Here is a 19,763-nt window from a genome sequence, read left to right as displayed (position 1 = left end):
ATAGGGAATGGTTGTGTTGAAGTGAGTAAATTATAAAGGATCACAAAATTTGGCACATTAAATGTGAAAGAACAGTAAGGCAGACAAAAAAAGAGTTGGACCATTAATTTGCAAGAAAGTATGGATGCTAAAAAAAAATAAATCTTTTTTTCTAAAGGCCAAGTATGTAGTGCTAATAGGATATTTTCCTTAAGCCTCCAATGCACATATAAACTTGAAGGTGAGAAACATTTCCAAAATTTTTGAAAATACTTCCAATGAAAATCCATAAAACTGCAGACCTTGCCTCTGCATGTTGCAAATAGTGAAAACTGCAATAATGCAGACAGATTTGGAATATGTGATATATTGGAAAGTGTAATTTTGTAAAGAGAAGTCAAGAATTACTGAAGACTTCCCAAGGAGCCAGCAGACATGAAAATGAGGGAATACAGCTGATTTTCAAGTTATTTGGATTTCTGAAAACATTCCACAAGGTTCCTAATGAAAAAAGTTTTAAATAAAGTAAGTCGGCGTAGAGGGAAAAGTCTTTTATGGCTAAAAATTGTTAAAGGGTGTTAGAAGGGTTTGTCATTTCTGGCAGCTCCAGGATCCCTCCTGTCCTGCCCCGCCACTGGAACCCATGCTGGTGCCTGGGGATGCAGGCAGAGTGACAGGGAGGCTGCTGCCTTCCTGTTTGTGGTCCACAGTCTTCAACAGCACCTACACACAGGACTCACCCTCAGCTCCAGTACAGTGCACGGGCAGCCACATCCTCTCCTTCTCTTGGGCTGGCAGAGACAGCAGGTCACTAGTGCAGGCACACACAAGACTCCCTGGATGACCAAGCACATGCACATCTCATCCAGTACCCAGATCCCAGCCTCCTTATCTGCCTCAGGAGTGCCTATTTCCAGGCTGGTTCAGCTTGGTGCTTGCTGCAAACATACGGTACTTGCACATCTCACAGGCACTCCACACTCACAGGTTGCCATGGATGACAGGATGCATCCCTGCCTGTCTGATGACTCGATGTCTCCTGCTCATTGGCAAGTCCAGCTTAAAGTTTGCCAGGAAATGAGACACACACCCACTATGGGGAAGATAACAGCACCCTCAGCATCCAGCACCATGCACACAAGCTGTGACACGTCGTCATGCTCCAGCTACTGAATCCCTCACTCATCTCACCCACACCAGTCCCTCCCAGTAGATTTTCAAGACATGCACTGTTCCCACCTCAGCAGCTAAGACCTCCAACCTCTCCAGCAGCAGATACTGAGACCTTCTCAACACCAGTAGCACCTGTGGGCACCCACATTCCCAAATGTCACCTTGGTACAAAATCCACTCACGGAGGACCCTCAGTAGTTGCCATTTCATCCTTACAACACACATACACATGGGATACTGAGATGGGGCTCAGTCAGACAAGTGTACCTACTGCCATTTTTAACATGACTGGTCCATTTAATGCTCCATTCTTTATTTTCTCCTCTGTTTCTCCAGATGCCCTTCCTCTGCACATTCCTTCATTAGTTTGAATATCTCCACAGATCCATTTCAACATTATGGACCCTCAGGTTTGCATCTTATCAGGTGTAAAGTCCCAGTTTGCCTGCAGTTTATTGAGAGGCAGTTTGTTTCTTGTCTTTGTCACTGTTATCTTCAACTGTAGCGTTTGTGTCTCTATATTTTGTTTACGACTTTCCATCTTTTCTTATCTCACTTGACAAGACCTTTGATCAGATAATCATACTGAAATAAACATTCTTCATCAGTTAGTATGACTGTCTGATTTGTGTTTCATCCCTGACTCCCTTACCATTTGTCAGTCAGGTCTCTGCCTCTTCATATTCTTGGTTATGGCTTCCTCTGTTTCTGCACTGCAAAGGTTCATGACCAGATATCCTTAAAGAAGTGCACCTTTTCATTCCACATAACCTTATGAAAAATACTTTTTTTAAAATCTGAAAACTAATCAAAAATTTGTTAAATTGGCAGAGTCACCCATGGAATCTCAAAAGCTTGTATGTTGAGACTCCTGTTCCAGACACTCATCAAAGATTTAAAACAGGAGAGGAATACTGAAGTGGGGAAATTTGATGCCAATAGTTACGGGGCTGAAAGAATTTCAGGTAAGTTCAGGACAAATACAACGTAAAATGACACAGACAAGGGGTGCAGAAAAATAATTATGTACAAAGATGAGCTTTGAGTTGACCATTACATCTCACATCTTGTTATCATAGATAATATGTGAAAATTTTCACTTTGGTGTTCAGAGGTATTAAAAAAAGTGTAACAGAAAATCACACAACAAGGTCACAGTAGTTATACTCTTATCTTTTTGAAAGAACATGAGCAACTCTATGATTCTGATTCTTTGACACAAAGCTAAGACATTGCAGAAAATGCTCAAAGATGATTATTCAGCTCAGAAAAGAAATTGCTGTGGGGATATAAACACTTTTAATTTTTATTAAATCTTTGACCCAAAGAGGACGACTGCCTCAAAGATGTTATGTTTGAATGTGCCTGTTTGAGTTCAAGTAGTAGGGACCAAAAATGAATTTCGCAGATGTCTGATTAAAAAGAAGCAACCTGAAGTGGTTCTTCATAGCGTAGTAACAAAGCTGTGGTTCCCAACACATTAAAAAAGCAATCAGTCAAGTTAATGGAGGAGACATCTATGAAGCATTATGAAACACAAAGGTATCACCTCCAACTCAGGAAACTTGTGAATTGAAAAAATTTTGGAGCGTAGAAAAAATTAGGAAAAAAAAAAGAGATAAAAATAATCACTACATTATTGACATATTACCTGTTTTGGAACCACTTCCTGACCATTCTTCGTTGCACTGCCATAAACTGGATACTATGGATCCTTGGTCTGACCTAGTCCAAGTTTCAGCTATTCATGTTGTAAAAGGCCTCATTGTCACATAAATGTTAGATGAAACTCTCAATCACCAGCTTCTTGTGCTCGTATTCTCAATCCCAGTATTCTCCTTCTAGAATCTCCAACCCAAGATTTCTCCTGTTCTTAACTTTTTCACTGTGTGTGCCACAACAGTGATATAATCTCAGCGAGTGTTTTAAACTCTACCATGCACAATTCAACAACAAGCAACAGGTATAATCATTATTAAATTCTGTCTTTATTATACAGGCATAAATTCTGTCAGCTGTTGTAGAAATTGAACTCTTGTGATTTAAGACATGTTTTACTGTTGTTTTGTCATTTGCTGCACTTACTAAAAATAAGTATAGATGTTTTACTATAAAATTAGTGTCTACTAAATGCCACAAATCAAAAAGTAAAACTTGAAAGCTTTCACATGAGATCAGCATATTTCCATACAACACCACAACATAGTGTTAAATATCACCACACAAATAGTTAAATAATATATAGACAGAAAATTGACTGCTCGGTAATGAAATTCCCACACTATCTTCAGAAACATGACCCTATATTAAATGGAACACAAAATGCAGACTTTGAATGCTGGTATTTAAAAGCCCCACTACAGCTTTACATTCTAAAAGTATGGTGTACTTGAAACGGGAACATACAGAATCTACAAAAATACTTAAGCAACACAGAGTTATAAATTATGCTTATGTCTTTTACTCAATTACCCTTAAAGTACAGGAAAAAAAATTATTCTACTGATACTAGAGTGAAAAAGCAGCAGTCCTGAATCAAAGCTGCCTACATGCCTCCCTTAGGTAATCACTTGCGATGACAGCAGTATGAATTACAATCATCTCCTTTCAGACAGTTGATAAGCATGTCTGGAAATAACTTCTATATGGCTTCTATATTTTCTATCAAACTGTTTCTTTGGTGTTAACTACAAAATAGTACTCTCAACTGTCAGAAACAAAACAAGCAATTAAGAGCCAAACATTAAAAGGTAACAATGATGCAAAAATATTTGTTGCATATTATTTTGTATTATTATGCAAAATACAATGTTATTCAAAAGCCAGCTTCCAGAAAAATATTTTGTTAATTCTGTTAAAATTTCACACCAAATAAGGAATTCACAGAAAAATCAATGGCTGTCATTTTTATTGAAATCCTGGTTTTAATAAACCCCTAAAAAACACTGCTGTGAAACAGCGAAACAATGATATTCGAAAGCGTGTGCTTTTATGCACCGCAGGTAATTTCCAAAAGCATTGCTCTTCCTTTAAAATACAACCGGAATTAAGAGCATTTATAAGCACATTTTGTGTAACTATCAACACAGTTGGTAACAACTCCGGTGCACGAGGCCCAGTCACTCTCCAGTTCCTGGCACAACTCCGAAACAAGAATTTATGATTCCCTAAGGCGCAAATTACAGTAAAACTCTTACACGGGTTTTTCTGCTAGCAGGTGAATGATGTAGGTGATTGGTGGACACTCAGCAAACAGGCAGCAAACCGGCCCAGCCTGCGGCACGGACACGGCCGCTGCTCGGGCCAACGGGCCGGGCCGGTCACAAGGCGGCCGGAGGACACGAACCCGGCCGCAACTCTCCTCGCAGGAGCGGCCGGAGGACACGAACCCGGCCGAAACTCTCCTCGCAGGAGCGGAGCCAGGAGGACACGAACCCGGCCGAAACTCTCCTCGCAGGAGCGGAGCCAGGAGGACACGAACCCGGCCGAAACTCTCCTCGCAGGAGCGGAGCCAGGCGGGGCGGGCGCTCGAGTGCAGGCTCCCCGGGCGCTGGGGTCAGGGCCCGGTCCCGTGGCACCGCCCCCGCCGCCCGAGCACCGCCCCGTCGAAGCCTCTACGGCGGCCGGGCACTCCCGCTGAGATGGCTGCGCTGAGGGCGACGCGGGTGAGTGGCTGGGGCGGGCGACACAAGACCCGGGGGGAGACACGGGACGGGCCGGGCTGCACCGCACCGGACCGAACAGAACCGAACCGAGACGCTGCCGCTGCTGGCGGCCGGGGCAGCCCGGGCGGCGGAGAAGGGCCGCGGTATCGCAGAGGACGAAGGGCGGAAGGGGCCGGGCCAGCCCGGGTTCCGCCCGCCGGGACCGTCGGGCCAGCTGCAGGCGGAGGGGTTGCCCGCATGGGGGGAGCCGGCGGCGCTGCAATTCGGCCGCTGTACTGCTTTTCCTGCCTCGCAGTATTACCCGAGTTTATTGCCTCAAGCCTCACGTTTCGAATGGGTACTGCCATCTGATGTTCTTCAGTGGAGTTACTGCACAGCCCTGGAGTTCCTCATGTGGCAAAGGCCGCGTCTGGCACCTCCCATTTAACGGTGGAGACAGCTTCAAAACACTGGGGTTAGAGTTCAGAGTGTTTTATCCATTGTATTTCCTTTAGCATACGTAGCTGTACTAGCTACGTTAATTATGAAAAATATGAGTGAAATATAATAACTGGTTTTCTGAAGTACAAACTTTGTATTGTATTGAACCACCAGAAACGTCACAGCTTCAAACTAGAAAATAAAAACGATTCAAAATACATTTAGCATTTACACATGCCTTCTTCTGGATTCCTCATTTCCAGAGGCATTCATGAGTCTGAATTACTTGAAAGGCCCTTTGCAGCCTCCTTAGCAGCAGTGTTAGTTTGCCCCCAGTTGATGCAACTTGGCCACAGGTCGCAAGTGTTGCTGTGAGAGTGAGGGAAGAAGTCTCCATTTGAAGTTGATATCTTATGGATCAAAAGTAATGCTTTAGGCAAAGGAAGCCCATAGGGAGAAAATTATTATTTCAAGTTCAGCTTCCTGACACGTTGCCCCAGCAACAAACCGCTTTTAATAGTTGTTTTCATTTTTGCCCTGAGATACATGAATGAGAATCAAGGTTAACGACCCTTATCTTATTCTTGTCCCACCGTTTTCTGCGATGTGCATCTTTTCGAACAGGTTCTATAGTTCTTTTGGCATCAAGGTAATAAAGAGATTGCATCACTTTTGTGAGTAGCCTTGACATAGCCTTTTTCTGACAGCACATTCTTCCGGTGTTAGTCACACTACACTAATGATCATATTTGTAATTGCGACAGTGTTTATACAATAGTGTAAGGAAATGCAGTAGGAATTGCATCTGAATTTGTCACTGAATCAAACTGTTCCTCAGAGACAAGCAACAGGAAAGTTGACAAGTAGACACATGGTCATCCAAATTCTTACATGTAGCAAACCCTCATCCTTTGTCACCTGACCAGTCATGCAGCTTCCAGGTATGAATCCCATCTGTCCATATTTGTTTGTGGGAGTATTGTTGAGTTTTTCCAGAGTAATCTTCAGTGTTACCTTGCATACTATACAACAATAGACAAAAGTTCACTGGTTTAAATTTTACAGCTTCTTCCTTGTACGATATCACTACCTTTAGCATTGGTTTGAATCCAGTACTTTTCTAAGTGTAGGGAAAACCTTTTGGTGGCTAAGCTATGCATTAGTCTATCAAGGGCGGCTCCTTAAAAAAAGAAACAAAAAAAAATTGCAATCATCTGACTTTTTTTCAACCTTGTCTTTTTTCCAGATAAAATAAGGTGTAAATAATTCTGAAGAATTTAGGTCTTTCTAGATTTTTGTGGTATTATTTTGGTTTTTAATATGAGACATAGCTGTAACAGAAAACTTAGCAGGATACTGTTTTGCAATGTCTATTGTTTCTAGAAACTTGAAATTAATACTATATTGCCTACTGCAAAATGTAATCCTGAACTATTAATAAATTGACATTACCAGCCCAGTTTGCAAATATGTCATAGCCTCTCTCTCTTCTGTGCCTAGTAGTGGTACATCTGCATTTCTTCACCCTTGAACTTTATAGATGTTTTTAGTATCCTCTGGAAATACTTTTTTCACTGTGTTGATACCTATTATTGGCAGTATTCTTCATGCTTATTGTACTGTGTTATAACCATCTATCATATAGTATTATTATTTTTAAGAACACAGTTTATTTACCGTAACTTTTTTGAAGATACTTGTTGCCTCCCCAGCTATGCAACTTTCTGTAATGTCCTTGTCTTCCAGAGTTTCCAGTAAAATTTCTGTGATATTTTTTGCATTGCTATCAGTAATTCAGTTTTTTTAATGCTAGGAAATAAGTGCCTGGTCTGATCACAGTTTAAAAAAAAAGAAGTCTACATTTTCACAGAATAATGAAGAACCCTTTCCCTAGTGTTTAGGCAAATTTGTTTTTGCAATATTGATTTGGGTAATTCTAAAAAATTACATATTTTTCACCAATTTTACATATAATTACATATTTTTCACCAATTTCCAAACATTGCAGAGGTTGATAGCTCTTGAAGAGAGCAAACCATCCTCTTAAAAGAAATTCAGACATATTTTTGCACAGTATTAAGACATTCTGAAAATAGCTGTAGTAACAATATTTGAGGCTCTAAACTTAAAAAAGCAGAGAAAGCATTTGCAATGAAAAAGAATAAATTTGTGATAAGTATTATAAGGAAAAATAAATTTCAGGTAGTCTCCTGTGTTCTCTCCTATTTGGAGGGTAATGATAATCACCAAGTGTCAATGACAGCAGCTTATTAAAAAAAAGCAGAGCTTAGTCTAGGACATTATCAAAATATTCTGATATATTGTCTAATAGGTTGTTTTTAAAATCTTGCAAAATCTGCATGTAGGTAAACACTGAGTAATAGGATATTCACTAGAGGGCCAGAAAATGAAGTTTGATGGGTGTATGTATAAATTGAAGAAATAGATACTGCTGTGTCTCTGTGAACATAAATTTTAATTATGCTTAATAATTTTTAAGTACACAATTGCACAATACTTAAACGTGCATACAGCAGTTCACTCACTCTTGGTCCTGTTGCAGCCTGAGCTTCCTAGCAGAGGTGTCGGTTCATGTAAGTGCTGCTTGCCACAGGAGGAAAACAATGTAGCCAGTAATTCTTTTATCACTGTAGTAGTTGTATTATACCTGATGTGGTACGGTTTCTAGAGAGGGAGTCTACATTTAAAGTTGTGCTGCAGATGGGTTAGTAGCTTTAGGAGGTTTGAGCTGTAAAGATCTTACACTTCATGTTCTTTTCCTCTTTAGCAAATGCTTCAAACCATCGCAGGGCATGGATGGAGATCCTATTCTAGTAAACCTGCTCAAAACTTACATGTCAGCAAACCTGGAGCTGGCTTTAGCTTTGGTAAGTAGTACAGTTTTTGAAAGAAATGTAACAACAAAGCAAATTGCAGAGTTAAAAATAAATAATATATCCGATATTGTAGTTCACTGTGCTTTTAAAATGAAGGTGTTTGTTCTAAATATATTTCTATTTAAATTTCTATTTCTATTTATTTCTATTTCTGTTATCCACAGCTGAAGCAAGGCAGATATGTGTAGTGTTCTTAAGATTTTCTTCTTTTTTCAACTCATGTCTGTCTTAAGAATTTTTATTACTGAAGTGTCTTACTTTTGAATACTTACCTCATATTGCTGTTTTCAGTGTTACAGTACCTAAATGTAGTCATAGTTGAACTTGGTTATCAAGAAATGTAAAAGAGAAATTAATCGCCATCTTAGCATATTATATACAATATGTATATATACAAGGAAATGTAGAGCTAGATGTTTGAAACTGAAGAGTCAGGATCTTTAGGCAACCTCTCTTTTTATGCATTTAATTAACACAGTATTCTTCTTTCTTTTGGTAATACATTTTATATTACACCTCTCTACTTTGTTTTCAATATTTTATGGATAATTTTGTCAGATGTAAGTAAGTGCATGTAGGGGTTGATCAGAGATCAGTGGAGGTTTTCTCCCAGAAGGAAGAGGAACCTGAGCTTTTTTCTTCCTGGAGAGCCCCAAATAGTGGTGGTTTGGGTTGTCCTGGGAGGATGCTCCTTTTGATTTTTTTTTTAGTCTTGACAATTGGCAAAATAAAAGACAGCAGAGGATTTAAGATCTTTTTCTCTTCCTTTTTAAAAATAGAACTTACTGATGAACAGAAAGAGTTTCAAGCTACTGCTCGCAAATTTGCTGTGGAGGAAATTATTCCTGTTGCTGCACAATATGACAAAACTGGAGAGGTAAATCTACCACAGTGTAAGGGAAAAATTGGGAAAAACCAGACTTTTATCTTAACCTGCATAAAATTTAAAGTTTTGGTTGTGGTGAGTGAGAAGGTGATTTTCCATGTTTCAGTATCCTGTTCCACTTATAAAGCGGGCATGGGAGCTTGGTCTTATGAATTCACACATACCAGAAAGCTGTGGTAAGTAAACATTATTTTTAATCTGTAAAATGAAACAATGAAAAGACATTAGATGAGATTCCTATGTGCAATTATGGATTCTGTGCCGAATAAATAGTTGCATACTTGAATAATCTAAATTTAATCAGTAGGCAGGTTGACACACAAGTGTGTTACTAGGTGTGGGTGTAATCAGAAGACAAATTAGAGATTATGGTTTAGTAATTTATTACCAGATTTTAATACCGTGATTACAGCTGCTTAATGTTCCCCTGCTGCAGTGTCAGCTGATTAGACAGAGAAATTAGAAGGTCATGTTTTGTTCTAATCTCTGATACAGGCTGGAGCAATTTAGGAGTTTATCCCAGAAGGACAGGTTTTTTTTAGTTTAGATTACAGTAATTTCACGATTATAAGCCGCACCTGATTATAAGCCTCACTTCGGGTTTGGACCAAAATTTTAGTCAAAATCATGCGGCTTATAATCGTGAAATTACTGTAAGTGCAGTACATCAGAATCCTGGCTCATAAGATGTATGAGTGATACAGACAAACATGATATGCTAGAGAAGGATTTTAGTCAAAGGAAGTTATCCCTCATAAAATCATTGGAATTCTCTGAGGTAGCTAATAAATGTGTGAACTAGGGATTGCTGGTTGATAGGGAATGCCTGAACTTCCAAAATAAGTTTTAGAAATCATCAGGTTTCATACTGGCAAAATTAGCAGCACAGCCTTGCTAGGTCTTGTGCTATTTGGGATGTCTATAAATAAACTGGAAAAGGGCGTAAATGCAAAGGTGATAGAGTTTGCTGATAATACTAAGTTATTCAGCATAGAAAAGATGATGTGGTTCAGAGAGCTGCAGGAAAAGGTCATGAAACAGAGTGAGAGATGAAATGGCAATGCGATTCCAAAAAGAAAAAGTGATGCACATGTGAAGGGAAAGAAGCACTCTGAACTTCATCGAGAAAAGGTATACAGTGCATTAGATACTGCCTGTCAGAAAAGATATCTTTGGATCCTGTGAACATGAGCATAATGCTCAGAAGTGGTCAGAACTGTAAAGTCTAAGGTCAAGAGGGACCCTTTGGGGAATGAAGAAAAAAGCAAAAGGCATAATTATGCTGAATCCAAATTGCACTTGCCTCTTTAAGTCATTATACAGTCAGATCCTTCCATCTCAAGAGAGTATTGGGGAAATGGAGAAGGTTTCTAAAAGGATAACAAAGATTACAAAAGTTTTATCTTCTGTATGAGATATAAATTCTATAGGAGAAATGACTAAAATGTCAGTGTCATGGGAGAGTGTGAAAAGGAATTGATGGTTCACTGTCCCTTTCAATACAATCAGAAGGCATCAAATTGTGTCAGCAGATGCTAGATTCAAAACATGGAGATTGTTCTGCATGTATGGAGTTAATTTGCAACTTATTGCCCCTGTAGGATATAGATGCTAAAATTTTGCATAGATTTGAAAAGAGACTGGACAAATTCATGTAACAGATGTCTTTCAGGGGTTGGCATAACAAAGATACCAAAGAGAATTATTTCTTTGACCAAGGAAGTCACCTGAAAATTCAGGAAAATATTTTTGAGGTAGTTGTTATTGTATTTGTAGGTAGTGTTGGCCAGTTTCCCATAGTGTTTGCTTCTTTCAGAAACAGATAACTTCATTGGTTGTCTACTAATACAGACATTTTTTTGTTGCCAAATTCTTTTGGCTCAGGAGCCCCTTCTCTGCTTCTTAGGAATTCTTAATTCTTGAATGTACAGTAGTAAAAAACTATGAGTGGTACATTCTTGCCACTTTGTGCAAATTGTCCCACGTAAATCAAACAGTAACTCTGGACACATGATACGTAAATCACCTGTTGCTCTTCTGACAAAGATTTATTTAAAAAGCTTGCGTGAGAATGCCTAACCAAACACAGTACACAATCACATGTATATGGAAGAATACATTTTTGTTAAGTATGTTGTGTAAATCACTAATATTAATACCTATAATTTAAATCCCTTGAGTAACTTAAATACTTCAACCATAGGTGGCCTTGGCCTTGGCAGTTTTGAAGCGTGCCTTATTACAGAAGAGTTAGCTTATGGATGTACGGGGGTTCAAACTGCCATTGAAGCAAACTCCCTAGGGGTAAGTTCTATCTTTTCTTACATCCCTTAAACTACAATCTATGTCCTTGAAAGAGCCAGATTAATGGTCTAAATATTTACTTTCAGCAAATGCCAGTTATCATTGCAGGAAATGAACATCAGCAGAAAAAATACTTAGGAAGAATGACAGAGGAACCAATAATGTGTGTAAGTATAACTGCTATATTGTAGAATGTTTCTCAACCATATTAATAGTGTTACTCCTTTTTGTTTTCCTTTTTATTCCCCTCTTTTTTGCAATTTTTTGCCCCAAACACTTACATGTAGTCACAACTTAGCCCTTTTTGATTTGTATGTAAACAGTGAAATTCACTGAAAGTTAACAAATACTTAATGAGATACATCCAGTAAATAAACAGAAGATATTAGTTGGAAAATTATCCCCATCCTAAATCACTTAGCAAAAATTATTAGTTTTTATTTCCCTTTCAAGAAGGGTTGTAGATGTTAAATACAAGGTTTATATAAGGAGACTCTTAAATAGGATGGGAATGAAACTCTACTTGTGATCTTAAATATTACATAAACACTACTTGTTACATAGAAAGAAGTAAAGATTTGTGTGCAATGTATATAAATCTACAACTAAGCCTCGTAAATTGAAGGACTCAGTAAACATAAAATGTTACTCAGTGCTCTTTATTTTTAGACTTTGAAGATCCTCAGCTTTTACATTGGAATTTTTGAAGCCTGAGGAAGTAATAACTTAAGGATTACAGAATGTTTATGTGATTAAAAGCCAATTTTATGTATTAGTATGGATGTATAAAGAAAATTAACCCTTACCTGGGCCAGCTGTTTGTAAGGGGGAGTGGGCTGTGTGTTGGGTTGTTTTGGGGTTTTGTTGGGGGATTTTGTTTATTTGGTGTTTGGATTTTACCATGCAGTTCACTTAAACCTTTGACAACTAGTTTGATGCACATAATTTGTAGTTGACTAAAGGCAGAACTTTTTATTCCCCAAGATTTTTCATCTCAATTTCTTTTAGGCATACTGTGTAACAGAGCCTGGAGCAGGCTCTGATGTGGCCGGTATAAAAACAAAGGCTGAGAAGAAAGGAGATGAATATGTTATTAACGGTCAGAAGATGTGGATCACAAATGGGGGGAAAGCAAACTGGTATGTTAACTGGTGTCAGTTCTATGGTGTTATGTAGGGCTTTACCCCACCCCTCCAATTTCAGTTAAATTGTTTAAAGACCTGTCCTTTAAAGACCTATCCTTCAACCTGTCCTTCAGATACAAATCTGAGTGTTTCAGCAGACTGCATTTTAATCTCTGCCCAGTTTATGAGGATAGCTATGAGGGTAGCATATACAAATGCAAAGCCTAAAAATGAAAATGAGTGATGACATCATAACTTCACACTCAAGAATGGCCTCTTGAGTCTTGCAGCTATCAAAATTAAATGTGATTCTACTAGAAACACCTATTACTCCAAGAGAAGCTAGAGACACTGTTAAATTGTAGTGTTAATTTTTATTTTCTGAAAAGAAGACATTTTCCATCTGTCAAAGATTGCAGATATGGCTGTGTTGTCTGGAGCATGCTTTAACAATGTAAACCTCTTAAATGATATCTTACATCACATGCACAACACAGAAATTTCCCTGAATGCAAGTGGAAAAAACTTTATACACTTACCCAAAACCTGAATTTTCTAGTTATTTTCTTGTTGAAGACAGACCTACCAACGACAATCTATCATATTTCTTTTGACCTTACTGAATACCATAAAAGTGATTTACAGCTGTTCAATTTCTAAGAGAAATACTTATTTACAACTTACACTTAGAAAAACAAAATCAAGATCTTTGAAATCCAGTGACTACTTTTACATCCAAGAATGTATGTCCTAAGCATTAATTTTTATGTACATGCTATGAATAGGTTTCTTTTGTCTTATCTGGGAAGCTGGTAATATCATAAAGACTTAAAATACATGGAAAAGATAGGGTATCTTTGCACGTTCATCCGAATAATTTTATTGAATTTTATGAAATTTTCAGTCTTTGAAACTTCTACTCTTTTGTTCCCTCTCCTTTTAATTTCAGGATGGGCAAGAAAGGAAATTTGCTAACTCTCAGACAGAAGTAATTATATGTTAGAAATGCACATAAAAATGTTTAAAGTGCTAGATAAATATATCTTTTAATTGTGAGGATAAACTGTATCCATCTACTTTGTTTTACACTAGGTATTTTTTGCTGGCACGTACCAATCCAGATCCAAAAGCTCCTGCAAGCAAGGCCTTTACTGGATTCATTGTGGAAGCAGATAGCCCGGGTATCCAAATTGGAAGAAAGGTGAAAACTGTGTTTCTAGTTCGAGCCAGGAATTATTGTTCAGTTCTAAACCAATAAGAAAACAAATGTACTACTAAAGAAAAAAGACTGTTACACAACTGAAGGGTTTCATATGCTTATGTACAACCATCTTTTCATTTTCACAATATAGAGGAACTAGTCAAAAAACACAATTTAAAAACTATTAATTTAGAAAAGGAATTATTCAGAATGGTTTAAAGTAAGATGACTACTTTGAACAGCTGCAAAAGAGTCTTTGAGAACTACTGTATTGGCAGGTGCCAATTAATTAGAAGTAGTATGCCTTGAAAGAATAAGAAGCAAGTTGGACAATTTTGACTGTAAATACACAAATAGTGAGTTTTAATTTTAGGTAGTGCTGGTCAAGGAAGAGGCCTTAGAGATACTGATGCTAGTTCTCTCTTTACAAAAAAAGTATTATTTTTTAATAGTAGGTAAAACTGAATGTTCAGCATTAGGCAAGAAATCTGAAAACTTGAAAAGCTCATTTATTTATTCACTTGTAGTATAGATGTATTTTCTGCACATTAGATTATTTTCTTTTTCTACTTGCATCTCAAACATAGTTGAACTAGAAGAACACAAGACTGATTACAGAGACAGAACTAATTTCATATAAGGAGAAAGTAAACTGCCCAACTAGTATTTGTCTTGTATGTGGTAATTTTTAGATTAGGTGTTTTGAGGAAGAAGAACTATATGCTTTGAGTCAACAAAAGAATGAAAACATTTTGTACCTTTGAGTAATCCAATTTAGTGGCATACCTGTAAATTTCCCACTTCAGGAAATGAATATGGGTCAACGCTGCTCAGATACAAGAGGCATTGTCTTTGAAGATGTGAGAGTCCCAAAAGAAAATGTATTGATAAGTGAAGGAGCCGGCTTTAAAATTGCAATGGGAGCTTTTGATAAGACCAGACCACCTGTAAGTATCAGAAAAAAACAGGGTTATAAAATATAGCAGGAATTTCTGGTTTTTTATTCTGGCCTGTATTCAATTTAGGTAGCAGCTGGTGCTGTTGGATTAGCAAAAAGAGCCCTTGATGAAGCTACTAGATACGCTTTGGAGAGAAAAACCTTTGGGAAACCAATTGTTGAAGTAAGTGTAGGGGCAGACAGAATTTAATAAAAGCTTATGTTTTCACACCAGATATACTGCTACTGATTTTTCAAGGTTATTCATTGATATTTATATTTCCTTAATTTTTATAAGATACCTCTTCCATTTTGTGGTTTCCAAGTATATAGGCTGCACCATAAGTAAACTTAGCTATGTGGTAACTTCAAGAACTTTTGGTAATTTATCAATGGTAGTAGTAAAAGCAGAAAGAAAACTCTGCCCAAAAGCTCAGAAGTTGCATACCAGCAGGGCATACTTAAGTTCTTCAGTGCTAGTAAAGAGACATTTTCAGGATAGAAGAAAACATTGGAGGTATGTGAAACAAGACATGGAGTATTAATGAACACCAATAGAACACATTGCTCATCATTCTACTTACCAGTTTTGGAAAAATACTAATAAACAGCAAGGTAAATACCAATCTCTAAGTAGGAAAGAACAACTATTGTTTAATCAGTATTTAATCCCTATGACTAAATGGATTTAGAAATTGAAAACTTAAGAGTATAATTCAACATATGTATATGAGAGCATGATGCTTATTCTGTAGAACTTCTCTCATACAACTTACTGAGTTTTTTTGAAAAAATTACTGTATTAAGGAGATTACATCTTTCTTGGATGTCAAAGAATTTAAAGCAGGCATTATTAACGTAGTTTATTTCATTGTAGCACCAAGCAGTGTCTTTCTTGCTTGCTGAAATGGCAATGAAAGTCGAACTCGCTAGGATGGCTTACCAGAGAGCTGCATGGGAAGTTGATGCTGGTCGCAGGAATACCTACTATGCTTCCATTGCAAAGGCATTTGCTGGTGACATTGCAAACCAAGTAGCTGCAGATGCAGTACAGATTTTTGGAGGAAATGGATTTAATACTGAATATCCTGTAGAAAAACTAATGAGGGATGCTAAAATCTACCAGGTAAGTAAAAGAAAATGTGATAATGCATAAATTTTGTATAGAATACACTAATGGCTAATTCAAATCGTGAAGTACATATTAAAAAAATAATTTTAGAGTGAAAGCAGTAATCCTTCCATTTAAAGAAAGAGTCATTCAAATCAGGAAATTGCTTCCATACAAAAGTCATTGCACTTGACGAAAACTGAAACCACATAAGAGAAATAAATTACGTTGTGTATTTTTTTTTTCTCCAATGTGGTAACTCATTGCAATTCTTGGATTCTCAATTTTGAAGTTTTTGAACTCTTAGGAAAAAATCCTGATCAAAATACCAATGCTTGCTTTGGTGTTTTGTAAGTAGAGGTGGTTTACATACTGTTCTTGAAAACCTTCAGAGATGCAAATCTTCTGACCATCTATCTATATCCTGGATTGATGTCTGCTTACAATTTAGCTGTCTTCTTAGCCTGAACACTAAAGCAGTTTCCTACCCCAACAACTTAGAAGGGAAGAATTGTTTTTTGTTTGGTTGGGGTTTTTGTTTTCCGTGAAATTTTCTGTTTCAAACTTTGGTATTATAGGCTGTGCAGGATGCTGTGGCTGAGGTATCAGCAGCATTGAGTGTCATGGCATTGTAGTTTAACCCCAGTGGGCAACTAAGTTGCTACACAGATGCTCACTCCCTTCTCCTCCCTGCTCCAAAGGGATGATGGAGAGAATTGGAAAAAAAAGTAAATCTCATGCATTGAGAATAAGAACAGTTTAATAAAAGAAATAAAGTAAATTTTAATAATTGAAGCGAGAGACAGATAGAAATAGAAGCCAAGAAGAACAAGTGATGCACAATGAAGCTGTTCACCTGGTGACCAATGCCCTCCCCATCCACCCACAGCAATCAGCACCCTCTTGGTCAACTCCCCCTACATTTATATACTGGGCATGACTCTCTATGGAATGAAATACCCCTTTGGCCATTCCAGGTCAGCACTCCTGGCTGAGTTCCCTCCCAGCTTTTTGTGCACCTCTTCCTTGGCAGATCACAGGAAACTGAAAAGTCCTGGATTTTGAGTAAGCATTACAGAGCAAGAACTGAAACATGAACGTGTTACCAACACTATTCTCACAAAATACAACACTGGACCAGCTACTAGGAAAAATATTAACCCCATCCTAGCAGACACCATGACATGCAAAATGAGTACCTTGCATGTGTTGTATCAACAGAAGTGTGATATAACCTAGAGTGATTATGTATTTATTTGAATAACAAGACCCTTTTATTCATGTTTAGCCCATAGTTCACTGTACTCCCCAGGTTTTTTTACTGCAGTATTACTGTCAAGAAATGTCATGCTGTAATTAGTATGTTGGCATATATTATGCTGTAGTTCTTCATTCAGCACAAATACTTTAATTGCATTCAGCAAAACCAGTAATCTTTATTGACATCTAACACTAATAGTGACTAGATAAAACATACCAAAATAGAGATATCAAGAAACACACATAGACCATGACCTATAATGATTGCTATCTTTAACAGCTGTCATTCCCAAGATTCTACATAGTTAATATTTGTCTTACAGCTGACTTCAAAATGCAAACTATTATTGCCACTAGCCAAGAATTTATTTTTCTCAGTTTAGGGAAAGACAACTGCTATACTGGAATCTAAAGGTCCCTATAATTAACTTCACTTCTGTGAGTGAGGAAATGAATGACTAATTGAAATTTATGACTGGGATTTTTTTCCTGTCAGATCACATGCTTTTTTAGAGAATGACGGTGCGAATGTTGAAACTCAGATTGATTGGGATTGATTTGACAGAATCCCATTATTACATAGTTTTTTCATTACAGTGATCCAAATGCATGGCTAAGTAGGCTTGTTTTTGAAATTAATCAGATTTAGTATTAAATTTTTGATGACTGTCAGTTCCATTTCATCCCCAAAAGAATTCAGGTAAGGTTTTGTCTTGCAATTATTTTGTCCATGTCTCTTGATTATATCTTGCACCTCACTGTGCTTTGCAGTATTACTGCTCAATTCTAGATGGTACATACTTTTGACCATATATTGCATGCAGAAAAACTCGATTTTTGAACTTGTCTTTCATATGTTTGATCTTTTTGGATATTACATGATCCATTTATTGTTTACTGATAACATTTTTACATGTCCTTACTGTGCCCTAGTTTTGTCTGGCTACAAATCTACCTACTCTTAGGTTTGGAAATTTGGAAAACTTCCTTTCTTTAATTGTCAAGGAATCTTAAAACTATTTCCATCAGCTTATAAACCTTTCCTGTAATTACTTAAGAAGATTGTGAGTTGTGATGTCTTTACACTTGAATTCCATGGCTGTCATCATAAGAAAATGCAAATTTAGTGCAATAGGAGCAGTTTGGTAAACTGCAGGAATGGCTGCCGAGACCCTGACAGCTACGCTCTAAGCAGTTTGAGCAGGCTGAGTGCATAACAAGCCTGTTTGGTCCCTTGAAATGTATGTCTGTGATAGGCATCCAGTTGTTAGGGTCCAGGTGCAGGCCTGTACCATTATGGCTTTTCCTAGGGATTGGTGAATGTTTAGTATAGACAGTTGGTTTCTGAAGGCACCTAGTATTCATGAAACACAGACTTCTCTGTAGACTGGATCAACATGGGGTAAGCAGCAGCAGAGAATTCACCTTGGGAATCAACAGCTTGCTCTGAACCAGAACATTAAGGTTATAGCATTCTTATTTTCCTTATTTAAAAGTCTTTAAATTCTTATTTTTAAAATGGTTCCTGGAAAGATAATTCACGTAAGTGAGTTTGCATGATTTTCAACAATTTGCCAAACGAAGTTCTGGCAGAACTGGGAGCTGAAACATTAAAACTATACTATGTTGCCTAAGCCCTTGCATTACATTGCAGTATGCCTGTGGAGCATACCTCTTCCTTTGGTGTTAGAACTTTGTAGATGCTTTTTTGTCTATTTTTGACTTTGTTGCCAGCAAACAAACAGAACAGAGGATGATGCAGGCTGTTTCTAATATCTAAATAATGTATTTTCTTCCTCAAATAAGAGGAATGTTGTCACCTGTGTATTTTCATGAGAGCCCTACTGACTTTAGATAAGAGCACCTGAGAGAATAAGACTTTCTCAGTATCTTGTATGAGTTACATTGCATTTAGGCCACTGTAAATACTCTGTCACAGTGAAATTTTCTCTGTCTTTTCTGTCTTCCTGCACATCCTAATCCACACTGGATGAGTGCCATGGATGTTTACAAATGTATACCTGTTAAAACCTTTTTTAAAATCACCCAGTAACATTACTGCAATTCTTCTTTTCAGATTTATGAGGGAACTGCTCAGATTCAAAGGATGATCATAGCTCGTGAACATGTTGGCAAATTTAAGGCTTAAAGAAAATTTATAAAGTGTGTCTGGCGCTGCTGTAGTGTTCTTATGGAAAAATACTTCAGTGTGTTTGTCAATAGAATTAAAAAGGGATGAAGAAAAAAATTCCTTCAAAATATTTTTATTCTGTTCATTCTTAAGCACTTATTTTGTTCTCACTATAAGATAATCAGAATGTAATTTTTGACAGTTAATGCTGCATTTTATTAAAATATTTTTAAGGGAAGTGTGGTTGGTTTATATTCATTTTGCTTGTCATAGTACCTACCCTGGACAACTAACCCAAAATACAATTTCTGAAGTAGATTTATTTGCTGTATTTCCATTTCTCTATGCTTTTGCCCCAAGCAGCTGAACAGCCATTCCAGTTGAGCAGCATGAAGGCCTGCACTGATATTGTCTGCGTGTATCTGTGCTGAGGATTTATACACCATCCAGCAGAAGCAGTTTCAGCTTGAGAGAATCAGGCCTTCACACTCTGAAGCGTGGACATATTAAATGAGGATAAATCACTTCAAGTGAAAATGTGTAGCTTTTCCCTTAACAATTACTGAAAATATGTTTTTTATCTAAAATCCAGTATATTTAAATACAGAATCACAGAGTACACCAAGTTGGGAGGGACCCACAAGGACCATCAAGTCCAACTCCTGGCCCTGCACA

At 37.5% G+C, this 19,763-nt stretch overlaps 1 protein-coding gene across 2 annotated transcripts; it reads left to right on the top strand.

The window, feature by feature from the left end:
* The first annotated feature begins 4,384 nt into the window (after positions 1-4,384).
* ACADM (acyl-CoA dehydrogenase medium chain) lies at positions 4,385-19,326 on the top strand. Of its 2 annotated transcripts, XM_042779578.1 has the most exons (13): positions 4,385-4,520; positions 4,564-4,817; positions 8,026-8,125; positions 8,914-9,011; positions 9,127-9,196; positions 11,224-11,324; positions 11,411-11,491; positions 12,333-12,463; positions 13,541-13,649; positions 14,456-14,596; positions 14,675-14,770; positions 15,464-15,712; positions 19,035-19,326. In XM_042779578.1, exons 2-13 carry the CDS (start codon positions 4,794-4,796, stop codon positions 19,104-19,106), a joined length of 1,272 nt encoding a protein of 423 aa, XP_042635512.1. In that variant the 5' UTR covers positions 4,385-4,520; positions 4,564-4,793; the 3' UTR covers positions 19,107-19,326. The 2 variants fall into 2 exon arrangements, with proteins under 2 accessions (XP_042635512.1, XP_032923653.1); XM_033067762.2 differs by having other exon boundaries at positions 4,385-4,817.
* Positions 19,327-19,763: the final 437 nt, after the last annotated feature.

Source organism: Catharus ustulatus, chromosome 9 (genome assembly GCF_009819885.2).
Source record: "Catharus ustulatus isolate bCatUst1 chromosome 9, bCatUst1.pri.v2, whole genome shotgun sequence".
Taxonomy (NCBI): Eukaryota; Metazoa; Chordata; class Aves; order Passeriformes; family Turdidae; genus Catharus; species Catharus ustulatus.
Note: the sequence above shows the minus strand (reverse complement) of the source record. Positions and strands in the feature narration are given on the sequence as shown.

Excerpts from the sequence above, each read along its gene's own strand:
- ACADM (XM_042779578.1), top strand. The coding sequence starts at position 4,794 with ATGGCTGCGCTGAGGGCGACGCGG. Across the intron at positions 8,126-8,913 it reads TGGAGCTGGCTTTAGCTTTG|AACTTACTGATGAACAGAAA; the intron begins GTAAGTAGTACA and ends TTTTAAAAATAG. Across the intron at positions 9,197-11,223 it reads ACACATACCAGAAAGCTGTG|GTGGCCTTGGCCTTGGCAGT; the intron begins GTAAGTAAACAT and ends CTTCAACCATAG.